The 19752-nt window shown below is 30.9% G+C and overlaps 2 protein-coding genes across 2 annotated transcripts; one reads left to right on the forward strand and one right to left on the reverse strand.

Moving 5' to 3' along the window:
• Window positions 1-10586: 10586 nt before the first annotated feature.
• LOC120080221 (aquaporin TIP1-3) lies at window positions 10587-15266 on the forward strand. Its single transcript, XM_039034801.1, has 3 exons — window positions 10587-10783; window positions 11011-11261; window positions 13655-15266. The coding sequence occupies exons 1-3, from the start codon at window positions 10651-10653 to the stop codon at window positions 14030-14032; spliced, it is 762 nt and encodes a 253-aa protein (XP_038890729.1). The 5' UTR covers window positions 10587-10650; the 3' UTR covers window positions 14033-15266.
• Window positions 15267-15460: 194 nt separating this feature from the next.
• Window positions 15461-17421, reverse strand: LOC120080376 (F-box protein At2g39490). Its single transcript, XM_039035022.1, is given in 3 exon segments — window positions 15461-16093; window positions 16218-16379; window positions 16466-17421. Coding segments are annotated over 3 exon segments (1299 nt in total). The 5' UTR covers window positions 17249-17421; the 3' UTR covers window positions 15461-15739.
• Window positions 17422-19752: the final 2331 nt, after the last annotated feature.

Below are 19752 nucleotides of genomic sequence, written 5' to 3' on the forward strand. Positions count from 1 at the left end.
GTTCTAAAATTTCACTAAAAAATTCACAATTTTGTGATATTCGTGATTTTTTTCTTGAATATCCATTGATATTTAAGATATCCGTCGATATATCCATAAATCTAACTTACTGATATTTACAATGATAACGATATTTTCGTCCTTAAAAAAATTTACAATGATAACGATATTTTCGTCCTTAAAAAAATACAAACACATACATTGACATTGCCTAATCTTCTTCTTCACTGAGATGAAGTGAAATCCTAGAGTGAGAGAGCAAGAGTGATAGAGGAGATGAGATTGAGAGCAAGAGTGATAGAGGAGACGAGATCGAGACCAAGAGTGAGAGTGATAGAGATGGATAGATCGAGAGGAGAGACCCACTTAAATGTGCGATATTCCATTTTGATAATTTTACCTGAACACGATATATGTAAAAGGGCAAAAATCTTAAAATTTAGAAAGAAGATAAAATCTCATTTTAGTCCAAAATTTTGGGTTATTGTATGGCTTTTCCTTACAAGTTGAGTTGAGTTGAGTAATTTGAGTTGTTCAAGTTGTCAAGTCATTTGAACAACTTTACTCATTCTAGGTTTTTTTTTTTTTTTTGGGGGGGGAAGAAAAGTAACTTTGGTCAATTGCAAATCAACTTTATATTAGTTTTTTTAAAATTTTCTTTACATATATTTTGATGTTACTTTGTTGAATGAAAATATGTGAACATACTATTTTTGATAACGGTATTTTAATCTTTATTCAATTTTAGTCATTGTGTTTTCAATGATAAGATTTATACCTCTATATTAAAGATTAGTTTCATCTCTTTTTTGAAATGTTACCACGAAATTTAAGTCTACATACCGAGTGGAAATATAATATACTTGGTATATTAGCGTTGATATAAATATAACAACATATTTAAAATGTTGATTTCTTAGACTAACAACTTTTATGTTTATTCAATTTTTGTCTGTATAATTATTTTAAACAATTATCTTGTTGTCTCTCAAATATGCTTTCAAATAGTAAGATTTAACTTCTAAACTTTACATAAAATTTTAGTCATAACTATTGATTTTTCATATATCTAGATCATCAATTTTATAACTCCAACATATAACACCACACGCACATATATATAAACATTTATTCATTGGACCATCTACTTTTTAAATAGATGGCATAAAAGAAATACATATTACAGAAAATAGACACAAATGCATTTTTGTTGTAAAATCGAAGAGCAAAAATGAAGCACGATGGGAGTACCATAATATTAAAATAATAAATAAAGTAAAATAACCAAAATTATAAAATTATGAAAATAGAAAACATAAATGAAATTCTATTATTTAATTTTCACCCATTTGTGAACATTTTCAATATCCACAAAATGCTACTATTTATAGAAAATTTACGAAGTAGAAGGTGGAATTACATGAACACTAAGGATGTGCAATTAAAAGACACATGGACAACATGTAGAATGATACATGGAGTGATTGGAGAGTGACAAATGGTCTTTTAAAACATTAAGTATTGGACATCTATTTTGTGTATATATAATATATATAAAATATGCCTTGTTCAACTTTACTAAGAAAAAACCCAATGGAAAAAAATTCTAGTGAAAGAAAAAAAATACATATTTCATATAATTTAATAATCCTAAAAGAATACAATATATTTGCTCCCCCCATGGAAACATCAATGAGATATTTGAATTGCTTCATTCCAATGTTGTGCACCAAATTTTCAAAGTTATGATAGGTAATGTCTTTGTAAATAAGTCTATTAGGTTATTCTTGGAACAAATTTGTTGTACAGTGATGCTGTCATTTTCTTCAAGATCATGAGTGTAGAACAACTTTGTTGAAATATGCTTTGTTCTATCTCCTTTAATATATTCTACTTCAAGATCATGAGTGTAGAACAACTTTGATGAAATATGTTTTGTTCTATCTCCTTTAATATATTTTACTTTGATTTGGGCTATACAAGCTGTATTTTTGAAGGTAGGATTGGCAACGGGGTCGGGGCAAGGCGGGGGAGGGTTCCCCATCCCTATCCCCGATGGAGGATTTTATCCCCATCCTCGTCCCCATCCCCGCCATTTCAAGGTGGGGATAGGGACGAGAACGCGGTGACCAATTCTCCGTTTTCCCTTTTATTTCTCTATGGGGACTTTTTTAATATTTTTTATTTTTTTTGTAAAATTATCTTGGTTTGAGCTTGGATACTTTAGTTGGGCTTAGATTGGACTAAATTAAAAACCAAGCTAAATGTAAAAAGTTAAATACCTAATATATATATATATAGAGAGAGAGAGAGAGAGAGAGAGAAAATATTTAAAAATCTAATTATATATACCTAATCGAGGCAAGGTCGGTGTCGGGAATAGGGCGAGGACAACCTCCCCATCCCCACCCCGTCCCCGGTTTGGGGACCCTAAAGAGGTCCCTCGTTTGACCTCATTCTCGGTCAAACCGGGGATTCCCTACCCTGATCGGGATGGGTCCCCGCGAAAATTTTTGCCAACCCTATCTGAAGGGATTTGATGTGAATTCAACCTTAATTAAAGTGATTGCATGTACCCGGAGGAGCAATTACAAGAAGTAAGAAGAGAAGATTCAAGAGACTTTCACATTACATCTTCAAAAGCTAGTAAATTTACAAAAATTGACAAATAATTTTGAGCCCCAATTTATATATAATGTTAGTTCAATGAGTTAAGAAGAGAATGACATGAAGATGACATGAAAAAAGTCCTACAGTTTGGAAGATGGCCTGGAGGTAAAATAAAGTGTGCATATTTTGTGAAGAAAATATGGCCAAGTGTGCACTGCATGGGAAAACGTGATGTCAAACCTTGTCAAACGTGAAGATTAAGTTTGCCAAAGTCTAGAGGAGTTATTTAAGACAATTTGGAGACCTTTTACATTTTTAATTTTGCATTTTGACCAATTAATTAGTAAGAAATTAAGTTTTAAGTTTCTAGGTCTTATTTTCTACAATTTGTAATTAATTGTATTTGAATGTCTTGAGTTTTTGGTCCATGCACGACCTTTTGGCCTATAAAATGGATTGTAGTTCTCTTAAAAACTTAGGTTATCAATATTAAAAAGCTTATGCTTATTTAACCTCTTTGGTGTTTCTTTTCTTTCAAATCTTGCTTTAGGTTTGTTGTTCAAATCAATTCATTGGATTAGTCTTGATCAAACTAATTATGGAATGAGTTGTCAAGATCTAGGAGTGATCATCATAAATTCTAAGTTTGATCTAAGTTAACTTTCTTTATGAGTGTTTGCAAGGATCCTAGAAGATCCTCTAGCTTTGCATTCAACAAACATTGTGGGTGCTTATCATTTGATATCAAAGCATTTGGTCATCATCATTGGCTGGCTCTAGAGGTGAAATATCTTTACTTTGTTTCAATTTTTTATTGTTTCTTCTTATTTTTTTCTTGTAATATAAGACATACTACAACTTGTCTTAAAATCTTCTACATACTTACTCTTGGATCATTAAAAAAAAAGAGAGAAAGAAAAAATCATTAGCCAAAAAAAAAAAAGAAAAAGAAAAAGAAAAAAGAAAATTAATAGGAGAAAAAGAAAGAAAAAAGTCAACAACAAAAGGAAAAAAGTAGGAAAAAAAAAATCCAAGACAATGATATTGATGTTTATCTACAACCTCTTGTGGAAGATTTACAACAACAATAGAAAGGAGTACAAGTTTATGATATTGTAAGTAACACACATTTCACTTTGAGATCAATTCTTATGTGGAATATAAATGATTTTTCAGCCTATGGAAATCTTGTTAGATACACCACAAAAGGCAAATATGCATGCCCGACTTGTGGAGATAATACTTGTTCTTATTGGTTGAAACATAGTAAAAAATTTGCATATATGGGTCATAGACGATTCTTATCAAGGGCTCATTTATATCAGAGAAAAAAAGACATGGTTTGATGGGAAAATAGAAGAAGAGTTACCTCCCAAAATTCCAACAAGTAGTGCAATTTATACCCAACCTGAAGATTTTGATAATTGTTGGGAGAAAGGTGAAAAGAGAATGAGCAAGAGTCATAAAGAATCGTCAAATCAAAGGTGGAAGAAGCGATAATTTTCTTCGATCTACTATATTAGAAGGTTAACGAACTCTAAGTTTATGGTGTATTTATTGAGTTTCAAACTAGACCATTAACAATTTGAAACTTTGATTGTGTAGGAATTACCAATACACCACAACTTGGATGTCATGCACGTGGAGAATAATGTGTGTGACAGTATTGTAGGTATATTATTAGATATAAATGGAAAGACAAAAGATGGAATTAATGCAAGAAAAGATTTACAACTTTTGAAAATTCGCCCTGACCTACATCCTCAAGAACGAGGAGGGAGAACTTACCTACCTCCTGCTCCACACATATTATCGAAGTCCGAGAACAAATTATTTTGTTCAAGGTTGTACAAACTAAAATTACCTGATGGATACAGTTCAAACATTTCAAAGTGTGTATCATTAGATTAATGCAAATTGATGGGGTTGAAGTCTCATGATTATCATGTGTTGATGCAACAACTTTTATCTGTGGTGCTTAGAGGCCTGCTTCTGAAAGGTCCAAGACATGCAATATACATGCTATGTTCATATTTCACTAGACTTTGCCAACATATAATTGATAGAGAGGTTATGTTAGAGCTTGAAAAAGAAGTGGTGGACATTTTATGTCTTCTTGAAAGGTACTTTCCACCTTCATTTTTTTGATTTAATGACACATTTGATTATTCATTTGGGTCGTGAAGCTTGTATATGCAGACCTGTTCAATTCCGTTGGATGTACCCATTTGAAAGGTAACTGTTTTATTTTTGATATATTGATAATAGTGGTCTTCCTTATGCTAATAACAGTTACTCTATATATATGAAGTTATTGAAAGGTTATGTATGGAACAAAGCACGACTAGAAGGGTGTATTGTAGCATGTTACTTCGCTGATAAATATGTCGAATTTTTGAACAAGTATTTTAAACAGTCAGTTGAGGTAGTGAATAAACAATATCGTAATGAAGATTACCAGAATGATGTCATACTAGAGGGTCGCCCTATATCGTCTGGAACTCCAATTGTATTATCCGATTATGTACTTGAGATTGCATATTGATATGTCCTATTCAATACAACAGAGGTGAAACCATTTTTCGAGTGAGTTATTTTGTTTAACAATATTACTTAGTTTAATTTAAGATTATTATTATTTAATGACAACTTATTTGGGTAGGATGCATATGAATGAACTCATGATCTTAGATAAAAGACTGGCAAAAGATTCTAATCTACTTTGGAAGGTTCATACAGAAATTTTTTTATTATGGTTGAAATCTAAGATAATACTAACTATTTAATAACGAATGAATATTTAAAACCATAATATACTTTCACTAACAAGTAGGTATGTTTCTTCTTACTAGATTGAATTAGATTCGTCTGTTAATGGTTACTTTGACTTGTTAAAATGACTTGCAAATGGGCTCAGAAAAAATGCTATGTCTTACATTGGATACATCATAAATGGGCAACAATTTCACATAAAGAGTGTTGAAAAATTAACCTAAAAAAGTGGTGTTATTGTACATGCTAGAACATTATGTAGATCCAGTGCAAAAGATCAATCTCAAGTTGTGAACTTAGTTCCTTATTATGGGGTGTTACAAGAAATCATCTTATTAGATTATTATGTCTACCAACTTCCAATCTTTCGATGCGACTGGCAAATGTTCGTAAAGGAGTAAAAGACGAGGAAGGATTCAGTATTGTTAATTTACATCAAAGCTAAAGCATATTTGTATGGGAGCCTTTCGTCTTTGTCTCGCAAACCGAACGAGTATTTTATGTTAGAGAACATGACACTTCAAGTTGGTATGTCTTATTAAAAGCACCACCTAGAGGATTTCATGACTTGGAGATGTACGATGAGAATTATGATGGTATTGTGGTTAGTAATGAACAAATTCGTAGTGAAGATTCACGTTGGCGAAAATGATGAGCTTACTCATGCAAGACAAGATTGTGAGGGTATTTTGATTTGAGGAGCAGTTTGATGCATTGTCTAAATGCTTGTTTGTGATTGTTATACTTTATAATATTTATTTTGTAAAGGTGCTTTGATTGCATGATCTAACCTTTGTTATGTAAAGACTTTTTAGCCACTTTGGCAAATATGGCATATTGATGTAAGTTATTTACTATCAATTAACTTTCTTCATAACTTTGTATCAATATCGATGTGTATGTCATTGGATAAGCCACCTCCACTATAGTGAGATCACGAATGATGGTAAATATTTATATTAAAAAAAAATTTCACTATTTTTTTTAGAATATGACTTGTATTGATTATTTATTAATGATGCTTTTAGGTTGAGATGAAGGGAAACATGCTACTACCTCAGACTATACAACACATAAAGATACCTTGGAACTAAAAATTAAAGGAAAAAAAAAGGTTTTTACGAAGGAAGATTTGGAGTGATGAAATGTTGAATGACCACCAACTAGAAGAGGTAGGGGTTCAAAGGAAAAAATCAAATGCGTCAAACCATGATAATGATAGTTTGCCTCTTCTAAATGACCACCTTGAATATTTCCAATCCTAATAAGAAGACAACTAAATGTAATCCTATTTCAATTCCTACATTAGACTCACTGGCTACTCAAACAAAATTAGCAATTCATAGGCAAACAAAAACTTCTAATGTAAACAGACTTGAAAATGAAGATCATATAGTCAATGAGCCCTCATATGAAACAACGACTTTGCCAAAAAGAACAAGGGTCCTTACAAAGATGAAGACAATAGCCATTGATAAACAATCTAGAGTGAACCTTGTTTTCAATGAATATGGACAACCCACTAGGGTTGAATCGGTAGGATTAGCTTCATTTCTTGGTCCACTAGTGAGAGAGGTTGTATCAATGAATTTAGAGAATTAGAAGAAACTATCTACGAGGTTGAAAATAGTCTTATGGAAACCTATCCATGTATAAAGTTACTTTATTTCATTTATATAATTCAAATTGAACGCACATATCATTATGATTTACTTCTAACTATTCATAACTTTAGTCAAGGTACAATGTAGATGAAGATTGGCAAAAAAGAGTTTTTTTTTCCCAAAAGATGGGTAGATTATGAAGGACTGAAAAATCTCGTCTAGTGAAACAAATTCGAGATTCCCCAACAAAGGATGCACTTTTATAGCTAATGTCCGATAATTTGCAATTTGTTGATGACTAGATGGACTTTGTGAGTGAAAAGACTAGTGCAAACTTCATGGTATGAAAATCTTTACTTCGAGACGTGTACATTTACATTTTCCTATTATTACTTTGATAAAAATATTGAATGTCTTCTATTTGAGTAGTTGAAAAGTAAAAAAATACAAAGTCATGAAGAAAAAACAGCTCCCACATACATGTAGTAGGAAAAGGTATGCCCATTTGGCTGAAGAGATGGTAAACATCATTATTACTACATTTCAATTTCGCTTTCATATTGTATGTGAATTCATTTTTTAATCTTTTTTTTTTTTGTAGAAAAAAAAGTAGTTAAGATCAAACTTCAGTCACAAGGATTGCATTATGGACTAAAGCATACAAAAAGAAGGATGGACAATCGGTGAATACACAAGTTGCTAAGACACTCGTAAGTTTTCTTACTTACCTTTTTAGCTATGGGGGAGGGGAGGGGGTCTTGAAAAATTTATAAGCATTGACTTTGTTTGAAAATGTATCTTTAAACTTTACTATGTTCTTTTTCTTAAAAAGTTATTAACAATATACTTTGTTGGGATAATTAGCTTATGGAGTTTGTGAACTTTCATTGAAGAATGATTTGATTGAAGTGTATTATGTTTTGTGGTAGAGGAGGGGGTTGAAAAAGTATTTGAAAAGAATGAAGAATAGTCTTCAAAGGTAACTCTCTTCTCCTAGAATTTCTTCTTTGTAAAATGCATGCTTAGTTTAAATATGTTTCAACTTCTTTGTATATTCTGTAAATTCAAAACGTAAATTAAAAGTACACACGTTCTCTTACTTCTGCTGTGGGATTTGATCCTTCAATGTTTGAGCAAGATTGATGTTTATTATTTGTTATATTTTGGTTTGTTTAGTTGATATATACTAAAAAAGTTTGCACATGTTATAATACGCTTTATATTGATTTTTATGTCAAGTTTCAATGTTAAAAGTTCGTTACCTCTGTTGTTTTGAAGAATGAGTAAAATTTGGAGGTTATTCATGTTATTAAAATTTGATTTGAAATTTTAATGTGATTTGAGCCTGATTATGTGGTTATATTGTAACTCTAAAGATCGTTCTTGTTTTAAAGTTTCATTTAAAGGTTATTTGTACGACTAAAGTATGGTTTTGAGTGTATGATAAGAGAGATTGTAAATATTAAGAAGGTATATATAACATATGTATATATATTGTTAATATTGTTTACATTGATGTATTCAGTTGAATTCTAAAATGAATGTTTTTTCACTAGGCCTTCACACAAGCTCGTTGAAATGAGGAAATGTCCCACCAAGCATGTTATTTATATATATATATATGTGTGTGTGTGTTCTTAACCAAAGATAGTGCAAACACTTAGTTATAATTACTAGATTTGTAGATAACCGAAGTTTGGTTACTAGTTTCATTTATATAGTTTTCTTGTATTAACGGTACAAAGCTCATCGTTATATATGAAAGTTTATATTTATGTTCGTGTACATATTTTATGTCAAAATTAGAGGAAACATAGATGCAATGGTAGGTATGATACAAATAATTATCTATTATTATAAACATTTTGTTGACTTTCACATATGTCATGAAATGTATTTATATGACGTTAAAATACTATCATCAATTGGACTTCAATGACTATAAATAAGTGTCAAAGTACGTAATTCAATGACGTTTAGAATGTGCTACTGTCAAGACATTATTGACACGTAAACGTGTCATTATTAATGTTTTTGTGATAGATTTTTAATGTTAATATAAAAGTTTAATTGACATAAGAAGTCATTTTTTCGTCATTTATTGATAATGATAAATTGTCATAGAAAATGTTACCATATAGGCAACCAATGTCAATAAATGTTCATTATTGACTGTATTGAAAAGTCATAAAATAAGTAATAATGACTAATTTTTATGTGTCATCTATACACTTTCCTAATGGTAGATTCAAAAACTAAAGTCAAGGAATGTAATAATGACAAATTTTTAGGGTCATGGAAACCTTTATTTATTTATCATTATTATTATTTTAATTTTAAATAGTGATTGTTGCTCTAGTTAGTTGAGATTCATAATTTTTGTCAATCAATAACTCGTTATGTCGTTCATTCATGAGAAGACGTGAGATGAGTTCAAAATACTTTTTTTTAGATATTTCTCTCGATATCACTATTGCGTGAGATGAGTTCAGAATACTTTTTAAGATATTTCTCTCGATATCACTATTGCAGGAGCATATTCAAGACACGAAATGTAGAAAAATATTTTCTTTAACATATTGATTTAAAATCTTGGAGCCTCAAATGCATCCATTCATAACGAGTTTTAGGAAGAATAATTATTTTTTGATGACTTTTTTATTTTTTTTTGCATTCAGGTGTATTTTTGTATTAAACATCCATGACAAATAATTATTACCATGAATGTCAAAGGTTATGAATTCTAATTTCGTAAGATTTGTTATGATAACATTATCACATAACATTGTATTTATATTGAAATTTTAATATATACTAAACATGCAAAACAACAAATAATTTATTAATTATAATGAATAGAGAAAAGCGACATACCTTTAGATACTACAAATAATAGAAGCTGTTGTAAAATTGAGGAGCAAAACGAGGCACAACGGGAACACGAATATCGAAAAATTATAATATATTAAAATAATAAATAAATTAAAATAACCAAAATTATGAAATTATGAAAATAGGAATTATGGAAATAGGAAAAATATATAAAATTCTCTTCTTTTTTACTCTCACCGATTTGTACATTTTTTTAAGTTCTACAAAATGACATTATTTATAAACAATTTGATAATTAATAGATAGAATTATATGGATATTAAGTATGTAATTAAAAGACAAAGATAAAATGGGATGATTGGAGAGTGACAAATGATTTTTTCGATACTAAGTATTAGAGATGTATTTATTTTGTAATATATATAGTAATTTTGATATAAAATTTACAACAACGAAAAGTTTTTTTAACGTAAAAATCAGAGTGTCAAAATAGGATTTAAATGGCCTCTTATCAACTTTTTAGAAATGGATCCTATATCTCCTCGGCACTTATTCAACGCCACCTATGTTTCATCACCGCCACACACGTGGCAGCTTGCCAATGCTCCCATCCTCTAGCTAGTGTGTCACCCGCAGGTGCTCGTAGAATACCCCCTACTGTAAGTTTACTGGCAACTTGTTTTGCCGGTAACGAAGCGGTTATTTCTGGTGTATAAAAGGCCAGTGGAAGCACAAAGAACAAAATTCAAATCATAAAAGCATCCGGCAAAGAAAAACAGAGTGAAAAAGGAAAATTCTTCTTCAATCTCTTAGAACTGGAAAGAGAAAAAAAATGCCAATCCAAAAATTTACACTCGGAACGCCGGGAGAGGTGAGCCAACCCGATGCGATCAAGGCCGCATTTGCCGAATTCTTCTCCATGATCATCTTTGTTTTCGCCGGACAAGGATCTGGATTGGCTTTTGGTAAGTTCTAATTTGTAATTGAGTTTAAATCGTTGATTCGATGTTCTTTGGTCCGCATTTTGTTTGAATTTCGATTACTTGTTGATTTGTTCGATTTCTGACCTGGTAGTTGTCAATTAGGATTATAATGACTGATCTGTGCATTTTCTGGATTCAAAATTGAAGGATATTCAGTTTTAATTGAGCTATTGATTGCGTATTGAAGTGTAGGTTTATAATTTTGGCAGATAAGTTAACGGACGGTGGATCTGCAACGCCGTCAGGGCTGATAATGGCATCTCTGGCTCATGCTTTTGCGCTATTTGTGGCGGTTTCCGTTGGAGCGAATATCTCCGGTGGCCATGTAAATCCGGCAGTTACATTTGGTGCGCTTGTAGGTGGAAATATATCGTTGTTTAGAAGTATAATGTATTGGATCGTTCAATTACTTGGCTCTGTTGTTGCGTGCTTCCTTCTTAAGTTTGCAACTGGTGGAAAGGTATGATGTTACTAAAACTTTTTATTTATTTATTTAAGTTGTGTTAATTAATTAAGCTATATTCAGGTTAGTGACTAATAAATAAGAATGTATTTGACTTGTAGAATCATTTTTTAGTCCAACAATAAGTGAGAATATGGATTAGAATCTCTATATTGGAATAGATAGTAATGTGATTTTTGATTTAGAGTTACATCGTTTTGTATTCATGAGTTACCAGTTAATTCTTTTCATTTATTAACCAATATGTAGAATGGATATGACTATTCAAATTGCTACAAATCAGTTTATAAATATCTCTATTATCTGAATTGGAACAAATTTTCCATCGATACTTTTGTCTCGTCAATAGTTTGATGAAGTTTGGTTTGCTCCTCAAAGTAAGATCATATTTACCTTTTCATGAATGTAACACCTCATCCCACAAGATCTAGCGAACATCATCTTGTGGAGCAAATTGAACAAAATCTGTAAGAGAAAAATGTTGATGGAAAAAGTGCTTTTTCAATTTGGAAAAAGTTATATTTATAGTTTATAGATTAATTTATAGCTATTCAAATAGTCACATCCCTTCTATAAAAGTGGTTATCAAATGAAAAGATTACTTAACCATTAGTGAAGTAATGCATCCTATGGATGTGAATGATGAAACTACCATGGAAGAGTCAAATACAATTTATTCCAATAATTAATTCTTGTTCTTTTTATTGAAAACATATACATTAATAAGTTGAATTAGGTTTAGGGGATCATTTTAATTCTAAAATTTGGAAACTAGCCAACTTATTTTTAGTTTAACCAAAAAACTAGCACATGCCCCCCCCCCCCCCCCCCCCCCCCCCCCCCTAAACAGTAGACATGTTCATTAGGGTAGGGCGGGGCTGGGGATGCCATTCTCCATTCCTATTCCCGCTTCTCCATTTCATTCCCCATCCCGTGAAATTTTCTTATGGGGATCGGAGCGGGATTCCCGTGAGGAATTCACGAGGATCAGGTTCGGAATTTACCGTTTTTTTTTTTTTTTTTTTTTTGGTAAAAAGTCAATTTAATTTAAATCGAGCAAATTTTAATTTAATAATTAACTTATCACTAAATTGTTTATTATTTTTAGTTTTACATAACAATTTAAATTTTAGAGATAAATTACTCAAATTTGGATAAATTACTCAAATTTTGTCTAAAAAAGCTAATTAATTTTTAGTAGAAATAAATATAAATTCAAATTATTTACATATAATAATCTAAATTTAAAATATTCAAGTTAAACAATATTCATTATCTTTCCCAATAAATAATGAAATTTGAAATTTAAATATAATATTTATATAATAATAATATTAACATAACAGGGAGGAGGAGGGGACGGGGATGGGGAATGCAGTTTTAGCTCATGGTGAATTTTTTTCCCCACTTCCTCTCCCATTTCTTTCCTAACGGAATCCCACCCCATTCAGGGTGGACCCCCGGGTCCCGTCTCGTGGAGAATTTGGACATCTCTACTAAACAAGTAGTTTTAGTGTAATTGATGATACATGTGAGGGTTAAAATTTCACAATAAATTTTTTTTATCCCAAAACTTCTAAAACATTCAGTTTGGGCCTTAAATTATTACAGTTGAAATTAAGAAACTTGATTTAAATCTTATGATTCAAAAGTCCAAAAATAATTTAAATTTTCGTTTGAAATCAGAAAGATTTAAAATTAAAGCAATTAAAATCTTGTATTTGGGATCCTCACGAAAAGAAAAAAGTAAAATGATCACTAATATATATTTTAATGTTGATTTATTAATAGAAAATTTAAATATAATAAAGAAAAAAATAACTTAACTCAAAATTTTAACATTTATATGTCAATTAAGCGCTTAATTTTTAAAACTTAAAAACTTATATTCATTTATTCTATTTCATGGGCTAATAAATAATATAATTTATTTGAAAATAGTTACAATTTGATATTACTAAATATCCTAGGCAAGCAAACTGATGAATAAAAAACAATCGTTCTGGTTTCAACTTTCAAAATTAATATTACATTCGTTGAACTTTGCATTCAAAGCATAACTATTTCAATCTTTGTTATTTTGCCCATTCATATCTACTGAACTAATGTTTATCTCTACTAAGCCATTTGGCTCTACTACATGTACATGTCCAGACTTCAGTCTCACCCTTGTTTAAAGCTACACTTTTTTATTTGATAAACACAAAATAAAATGATTATTACTTTCTTTATTCATAGAGTAAAATACATATTTTATAAACTAAGAGAACCAAATTGAAATAAATGAAAGTTTAGAGACCATAATGACTATTTTTCATAGTTATTCCCTTGATAATTGTCCCTTATCTTTCATCTCCAATACATACAATGTGAGGGGTAACAAAATGCAGGTAACCCCAGCATTTGCCCTGTCAACAGGAGTTTCTGTGTGGAATGCATTTATATTTGAGGCAGTGATGACATTTGGATTAGTATATACAGTGTATGCAACAGCAATAGATCCAAAGAGGGAGAATTTGGGTATCATTGCCCCAATTTCAATTGGTTTCATTGTTGGTGCTAACATTTTGGTTGGTGGTGCTTTTGATGGGGCTTCCATGAACCCTGCAGTCTCCTTTGGCCCTGCTGTAGTCACCTGGTCATGGAGCCATCACTGGGTTTATTGGCTTGGTCCTATGGCTGGTGCAGCCATTGCTGCCATTTTTTATGACACCCTCTTTATCTCAGACTCTGTGCATGAGCCTCTTACTCAGTATAATGATTTCTAGGACCGTTCCCCTTAAAAACTAGAAGATCTGGGACAAGAATGCCCCAGAGGCCAGTTTCAGTTGCAATTTTTTGGACTGATGCTTATTATTATTTTTTTAATTATTTTTTTTTCTTTTCTTTTCTTGATGTTTTGTTTTTCTTGACTTATTCAGAGACAGTAGATTCCTTTTATTTCATATTGTATGGGTTGATTATTCCCCATTGAAGATTTTGATTAACAAAGAATCAGGCAGAGAATATATGGTTGTAGCTTATTTTGTTTGAAAGACATTATTTTTTTTCTTTTTAACTATGAATGTGTCAGAATCAGAACCCAATTAATTGAAAAAAAACATACATGAGAAAGTGCTGGGTTTATAATTTAAGGACTTTGGCTGATAGTGATTGATGCAACATCTTATCTGAGTATTAAACTTGGGAGGAGTTTATTGGTTGAGCTGGGGAATCTCACATTAGTGCCCGAACTGTATTTATGTTTGTGCATCCTATTAATTTGTCCAATATCAATTTGTTATATGGTAAATTCTTTCTATTTTTTCTTGAATTATGTTAATTATTTTTCTATGTGTGTGATGAGGGTGGGATGCATAAAGATGAGTGATAGCTTGGGATGCATCTAAATATTACTTTTTTTAAAAAAATTATTATTAGCTACTTTTTTTTTTATACCAACTCTAAATTTGTAATTACGGGAGTAATTGGAAGATTGTCCTGCACAATAAAAGAAAATTCACACTGGTGTGGTGTTTAGCTACTAACACTCCGATAATCAAATTATTAATTGTTTAGAGAGAGAGAGCTAGAGAGTAGAGAATTCAGGATATTTTTTAACTCGTTCAAATTTTCTGGTCCTTTTGATTATATAGAAATTTAACTTCATAATAGCCACTTAGCCACGTGATCTCTTGAATAATTAATTTGACCGATAATAACTTAATTTGGCCATTACAAATAATCTTATTTGTGAATCCAAACAAATGTAATTGTGAAGTACTTGGACATAATCTTTGCCTTTATAGGATCGACGTTGCCAAGCTCTATGGCTGTCCCTATAGGTTAACCTATATACTTGGGCATTATTTTTTTCTCATAGAAGTTGACCTTCACGGTTTTTGTTAATCTTAGGATGGGAGTTGACCTCTTTTCTCTTGGAATGATCCTTGGGTCATCCCCAGCTGAACACTTAGTCATACACCCACAACATTTCTCATGGATGGAAGCCCATTCTGAATATGAACTGGCTTTGTCCAATTCTCTATATAAATATTGTATGTATCTAAAGTTTATTCAAGTTTGGCTCAAGTAGGTTGAGAATGACTTTTTAAAGGCTTAAAATAGTCATTTCAAACCGGCCTTCAAACTCAAACTTTTGGACTCAAACTTTTGGATCTTTGTGAGTTGTTGAGTATTTTAAAATGGTGGTTGTATGTCAAAATAGAGTTCAAAATAGGATTAGTTTAGGAAGCTATACTACTTCATAACTCTTCAATGGTGTATATTTTATTGAGCTAGGTTGAAAAATACTAACATGTCCTACAGTTTGAGATATCAGTTTAGTTTGTTGATCTTACAAGAAAGCATTAGTTTGAAACATTCAGATAGGTTCCAAAGATAGTTTTTACAGAACTCAACAGTCAAATTTCGGCGCGACGAAACGAATATAGCTAAAACAAGGATACTAATGTTGCATTGTGTGATTTTGGTAACTAAAGATTCATGTGAGGATGTTTAGGCCATGTTTGTTCTGCATCATCCAACTTAGAGAAAGTTTTTCTTCCATTTGATTCATGTTTCTCTGCTTTGATGTTGAGAAAACTCTGTGATTTGAACTGATTGGAAGGAATTTCAACCAAACTCTCCAAGTTGTTCTGATCAATTACTGATATGAACAATGGATTCTCAGAAACTAGCTCTTTTATCAGCCTAATCAATGACATTTCTTCATTCTGATCCATAAACCCCTTCAAACGTACAAGTTTTAGATGTTCCAATTTCGCTTTCCTCCAGACGTTCTTTGAGTACGTCTTCGTGCTCGGTGTGCCATAGCTTTTAGGATCAATCTGTATAGAGTTTGACATCAATGTAAATAAGTTCATGAAGCTTTTAGAATTGGTTTTGTCAATTGTCATAGCTGCAGATTGTATCATCAAGAAAGTGAAGAGAAGCGAAAGAGACGAGATGTACCGTGACGAAAAGTCGCTCTAAGGCAGGACACATCTGGAGGAAGGTGACCAATGCATTACTATTGTATCCTTCATTTGAAGAATAATCAATCCACCAGAGCTCTTTAAGATTATAAAATATGAAGTTCCCTTGTAAAGAAGCTAAAGAAGGCCATATTAGTGCCTGCAACAGCACAAATAACAGTCTTCATTTTTAATTTTTATACTATATGATGAAAGAAATATCATACAAATAAAGCAAAAATTTACCTCATAATTCCGTCTACATAATGTAAGAGTATTAGCATTTTTTATAGTTAAGAGGCATGGATCAAAGTCACTAATCTTCAAGTTGTTGCATACAGGTCCTTGTCTGAAATCAAGCATTGCATCTTGCAAGTTAAAATGACTGTCAAGACGAATCTGTGCAAGTCATCCTCGATACCGAAAGGATCGAAGCTTCGAACATCTGATATGGAGAAATCTCAAATCCGGGCATTCCAAGACAGTCAACCTCTGAAGCTTCGGACTCGAACCGATGCATAGCGATCGAAATCCATAGCACTGGTCGATTCTCAAGTTCTCAAGAAGCCGAATATTCGAAACTAGGGAAGAAACAGCCTCATTGGTAAGGTAACTCACTGATTTTAGACATAAAGATCTGACATAAAAGGAAGATGGAGTTGGATTTTGGGTATCAAACTTCAATTCCCAATCAAAATGCCATGGGAACTCTGATTTTCCATTAGAGAAATCCAAGTGAAGCTTATTATCAGCTGCAATGGAAGCTAAAAGAAGACCATTTTTACTAAAGTGATATTGAAGTCTTGTAATTGGATGAAGCTCATGGAAGTGACTGAAAAAAGAAGAAACTTCATTAGCAACATCTTCAATGGCTCCAAAGCGCACTAGAAGAGCTGAATTCCATAGCTTTCTCCATCTAGAAGAAAGCAAGGAAGTTTGTAGAGCTGATTCAAAAGGAAGAAGGGAAATTATGAATCTAAGCATTTCTTCTGGTAAAAAGCTGATCAAATCTTCCCCATTTTCATCCATTTTCTAACATAAACACACTTTTTATTTTCTTCTTCCAACTCTTTTGAACTCAGTTTTCTTCTAGCAGCTTCAATCTCTCAATTCATATCTTAAAAACGCATGATTCAGTTCTCACACAAGGATGATATTTAAAGGGAAAAGGACCATTATTTGTTTTAACTACTTTTCTTTGATTAAAGGGAAAAGAACCACTATTTTTTAACTACTTTTCTTTGATTAAAATACCTCCCTCACTTCCTAAAATTTGTTCATTGTACTTTTAACTGTCCAATTTTGTATTGTACTTTTAATAAATTTTAATTATAGTCCCTCTTAATTAATTATTTTTTGAAATTGACTTAATAATAATAATAATTTTCATATATAATGTTTTCAAATTTAGAATGAAATTACTAATAAATAACCAAACATTTTTTGAAAAAATTAACAATAAACCAACTAGGGACTAATTAAAATTTTTTTAGAGTACAAAGACTAAAATTTGATAAATTTCAAGGAAAATTATATTGGGTAGTAAATTAAGTTTAGGATTTAGCAATTATGATTTTTACTTTCAAACTTTGCAAATAAAGAAAATATGCAATCCCTAAACAGTTTCTTGGTTTAGCAATTATGAATTTCTAATTATTTTTTATTACATAAACCCCTAAACAATTAATTTATAGACAGAAAGAAAGATAGAGAGAGAGAAAAGTAGCGGTCGGCGATCGTTGATCAGACGTGCAGTGGTCAACAAAGAGTTAGTAACGAAGAGATGGAGTAGTGATCGACGATAAATGGTGTGGAATTGGTGAAAGAGAGATATTGGGGGAAAGAAAGATAGAGATAGAAAGAGAAAACCAACGACTTACAACCGACGATCGGTGATCGGAGTGCAATGAGAAGGTGGAGCAGTGATTGACTACAGATTGTGTGGAGGAGTGTTGGTTGTTTGAAGAGAGATGTTGGGGGAGGGGAGGGGAGGGGCCGGCTACTTTTGAAGATGAAGAAGTTCAAGATTTTTTATTTATTTATTTATTTTTAAAATTCTAAGTGTATCATTTTGATTCAAGTGTATCAAGGGTATCAAGTGTACATCAATAGTGTATAAAGGAATATCAAGTGTATTGAGTTTATAAAGTGTGTATCAAGTGTATCAGGTATATCTGTATATTTTTTACATTTTCTATTAAATCGTGAATTGGGCAAACTAAAAGATTTGAGCTTGGGCCTAATATCAAGAACATATTTTGCCCATTCTACAACTAGGCCAAATTTGAAAATATAAGAACCAAAATAATATTATAACGATGAATAACGATAAAGGTGCGATAAAGGTGCAATCTTAGTTGTTAGGGAGACAAAGTGGTTGAGGGTTTATTATCCATGGAAAGCTTTTTGCTTATGGGTCTCACATATTGTAAAATTCGTGTGAATTATTTGAATTATTTAGATGAAAAAATAAAGACCACAAAAAAAAGCACGACTTTCAATGCTATGACAGATTAATAACGTACTATCACGAAGTTTTATTTGTGATTGTTGTAGTTCTAAAAGTAATTATTGAAAGTTATACTTTTAAAAAAATCGATTGTGAAACAAAGTAAATTAATATTTAGTAAATTTAAGTTTGAAAAATATAAAAATAAGTGTTAATATTAGGTAAATAAATACTAAGACCCGTTATTATTTATGTTTTTCATTGTTTGAAGAGTTGAGTTATTTGATAACCATTCTCGTCCCTTGTTTCTAATATTCGAGAAACATTTCTAATAATGAGGTTAAATTTGAGTAACTCCCTCGTTTAGATTCGTTTATGTAATAAAAGTTAGCGTTGGTTGGTTGGTCGTATGCATTCTCCTTGATTTCTTTTTACTTCCCAGTTTTGGGTTTGACTCCCATATATATCATTTCTTATATTATTTTATTTTACTTTTTATGTTTCTTTCTTTTAGATTACTTTCTTTTCTATATTATCATTTATATTTTTTTCTTTCTTTTTTTTTTCTTTTTTTTTTTTTTAATTTTTATTATTATATTTTTATATTTATAGGTTAATTTAATTTGAATTAAATTTTTAAACATTTAAATTTATATATTACTTTGATTTTCAAATTTTAAATTTTCATTAGGTATATTTAAATATTTTTTGAATTTTGAATTTTAAAATTAGCAATAGACATGTTTATATATTATTTTAAATTTAAATTTTTTATTTTGTAATTCAAACCAGTAAGAATTTAAAATTTATGAATTTTGTTTACTAAGATTTTCATTTAGTTCACTTTAATATTTTATAACCACGACATTTACAAAATAATATAATTATGTTGGATTTGAGTCAACAACATTTAAGACAACTGACTTGAGTGAGAAATAATATTGCAAATTAAATTTTATCAACATATGAATGATAGAAATAATTGTATTATCGTTAGTAATTTTTCATCGAGACTTATATGTATTTGATAATGTAAATCATGCTTCAGAATTATTTTTTATATTTAATACATGCTATATTTTTT

This window comes from Benincasa hispida, chromosome 6 (genome assembly GCF_009727055.1).
Source record: "Benincasa hispida cultivar B227 chromosome 6, ASM972705v1, whole genome shotgun sequence".
NCBI lineage: Eukaryota > Viridiplantae > Streptophyta > Magnoliopsida > Cucurbitales > Cucurbitaceae > Benincasa > Benincasa hispida.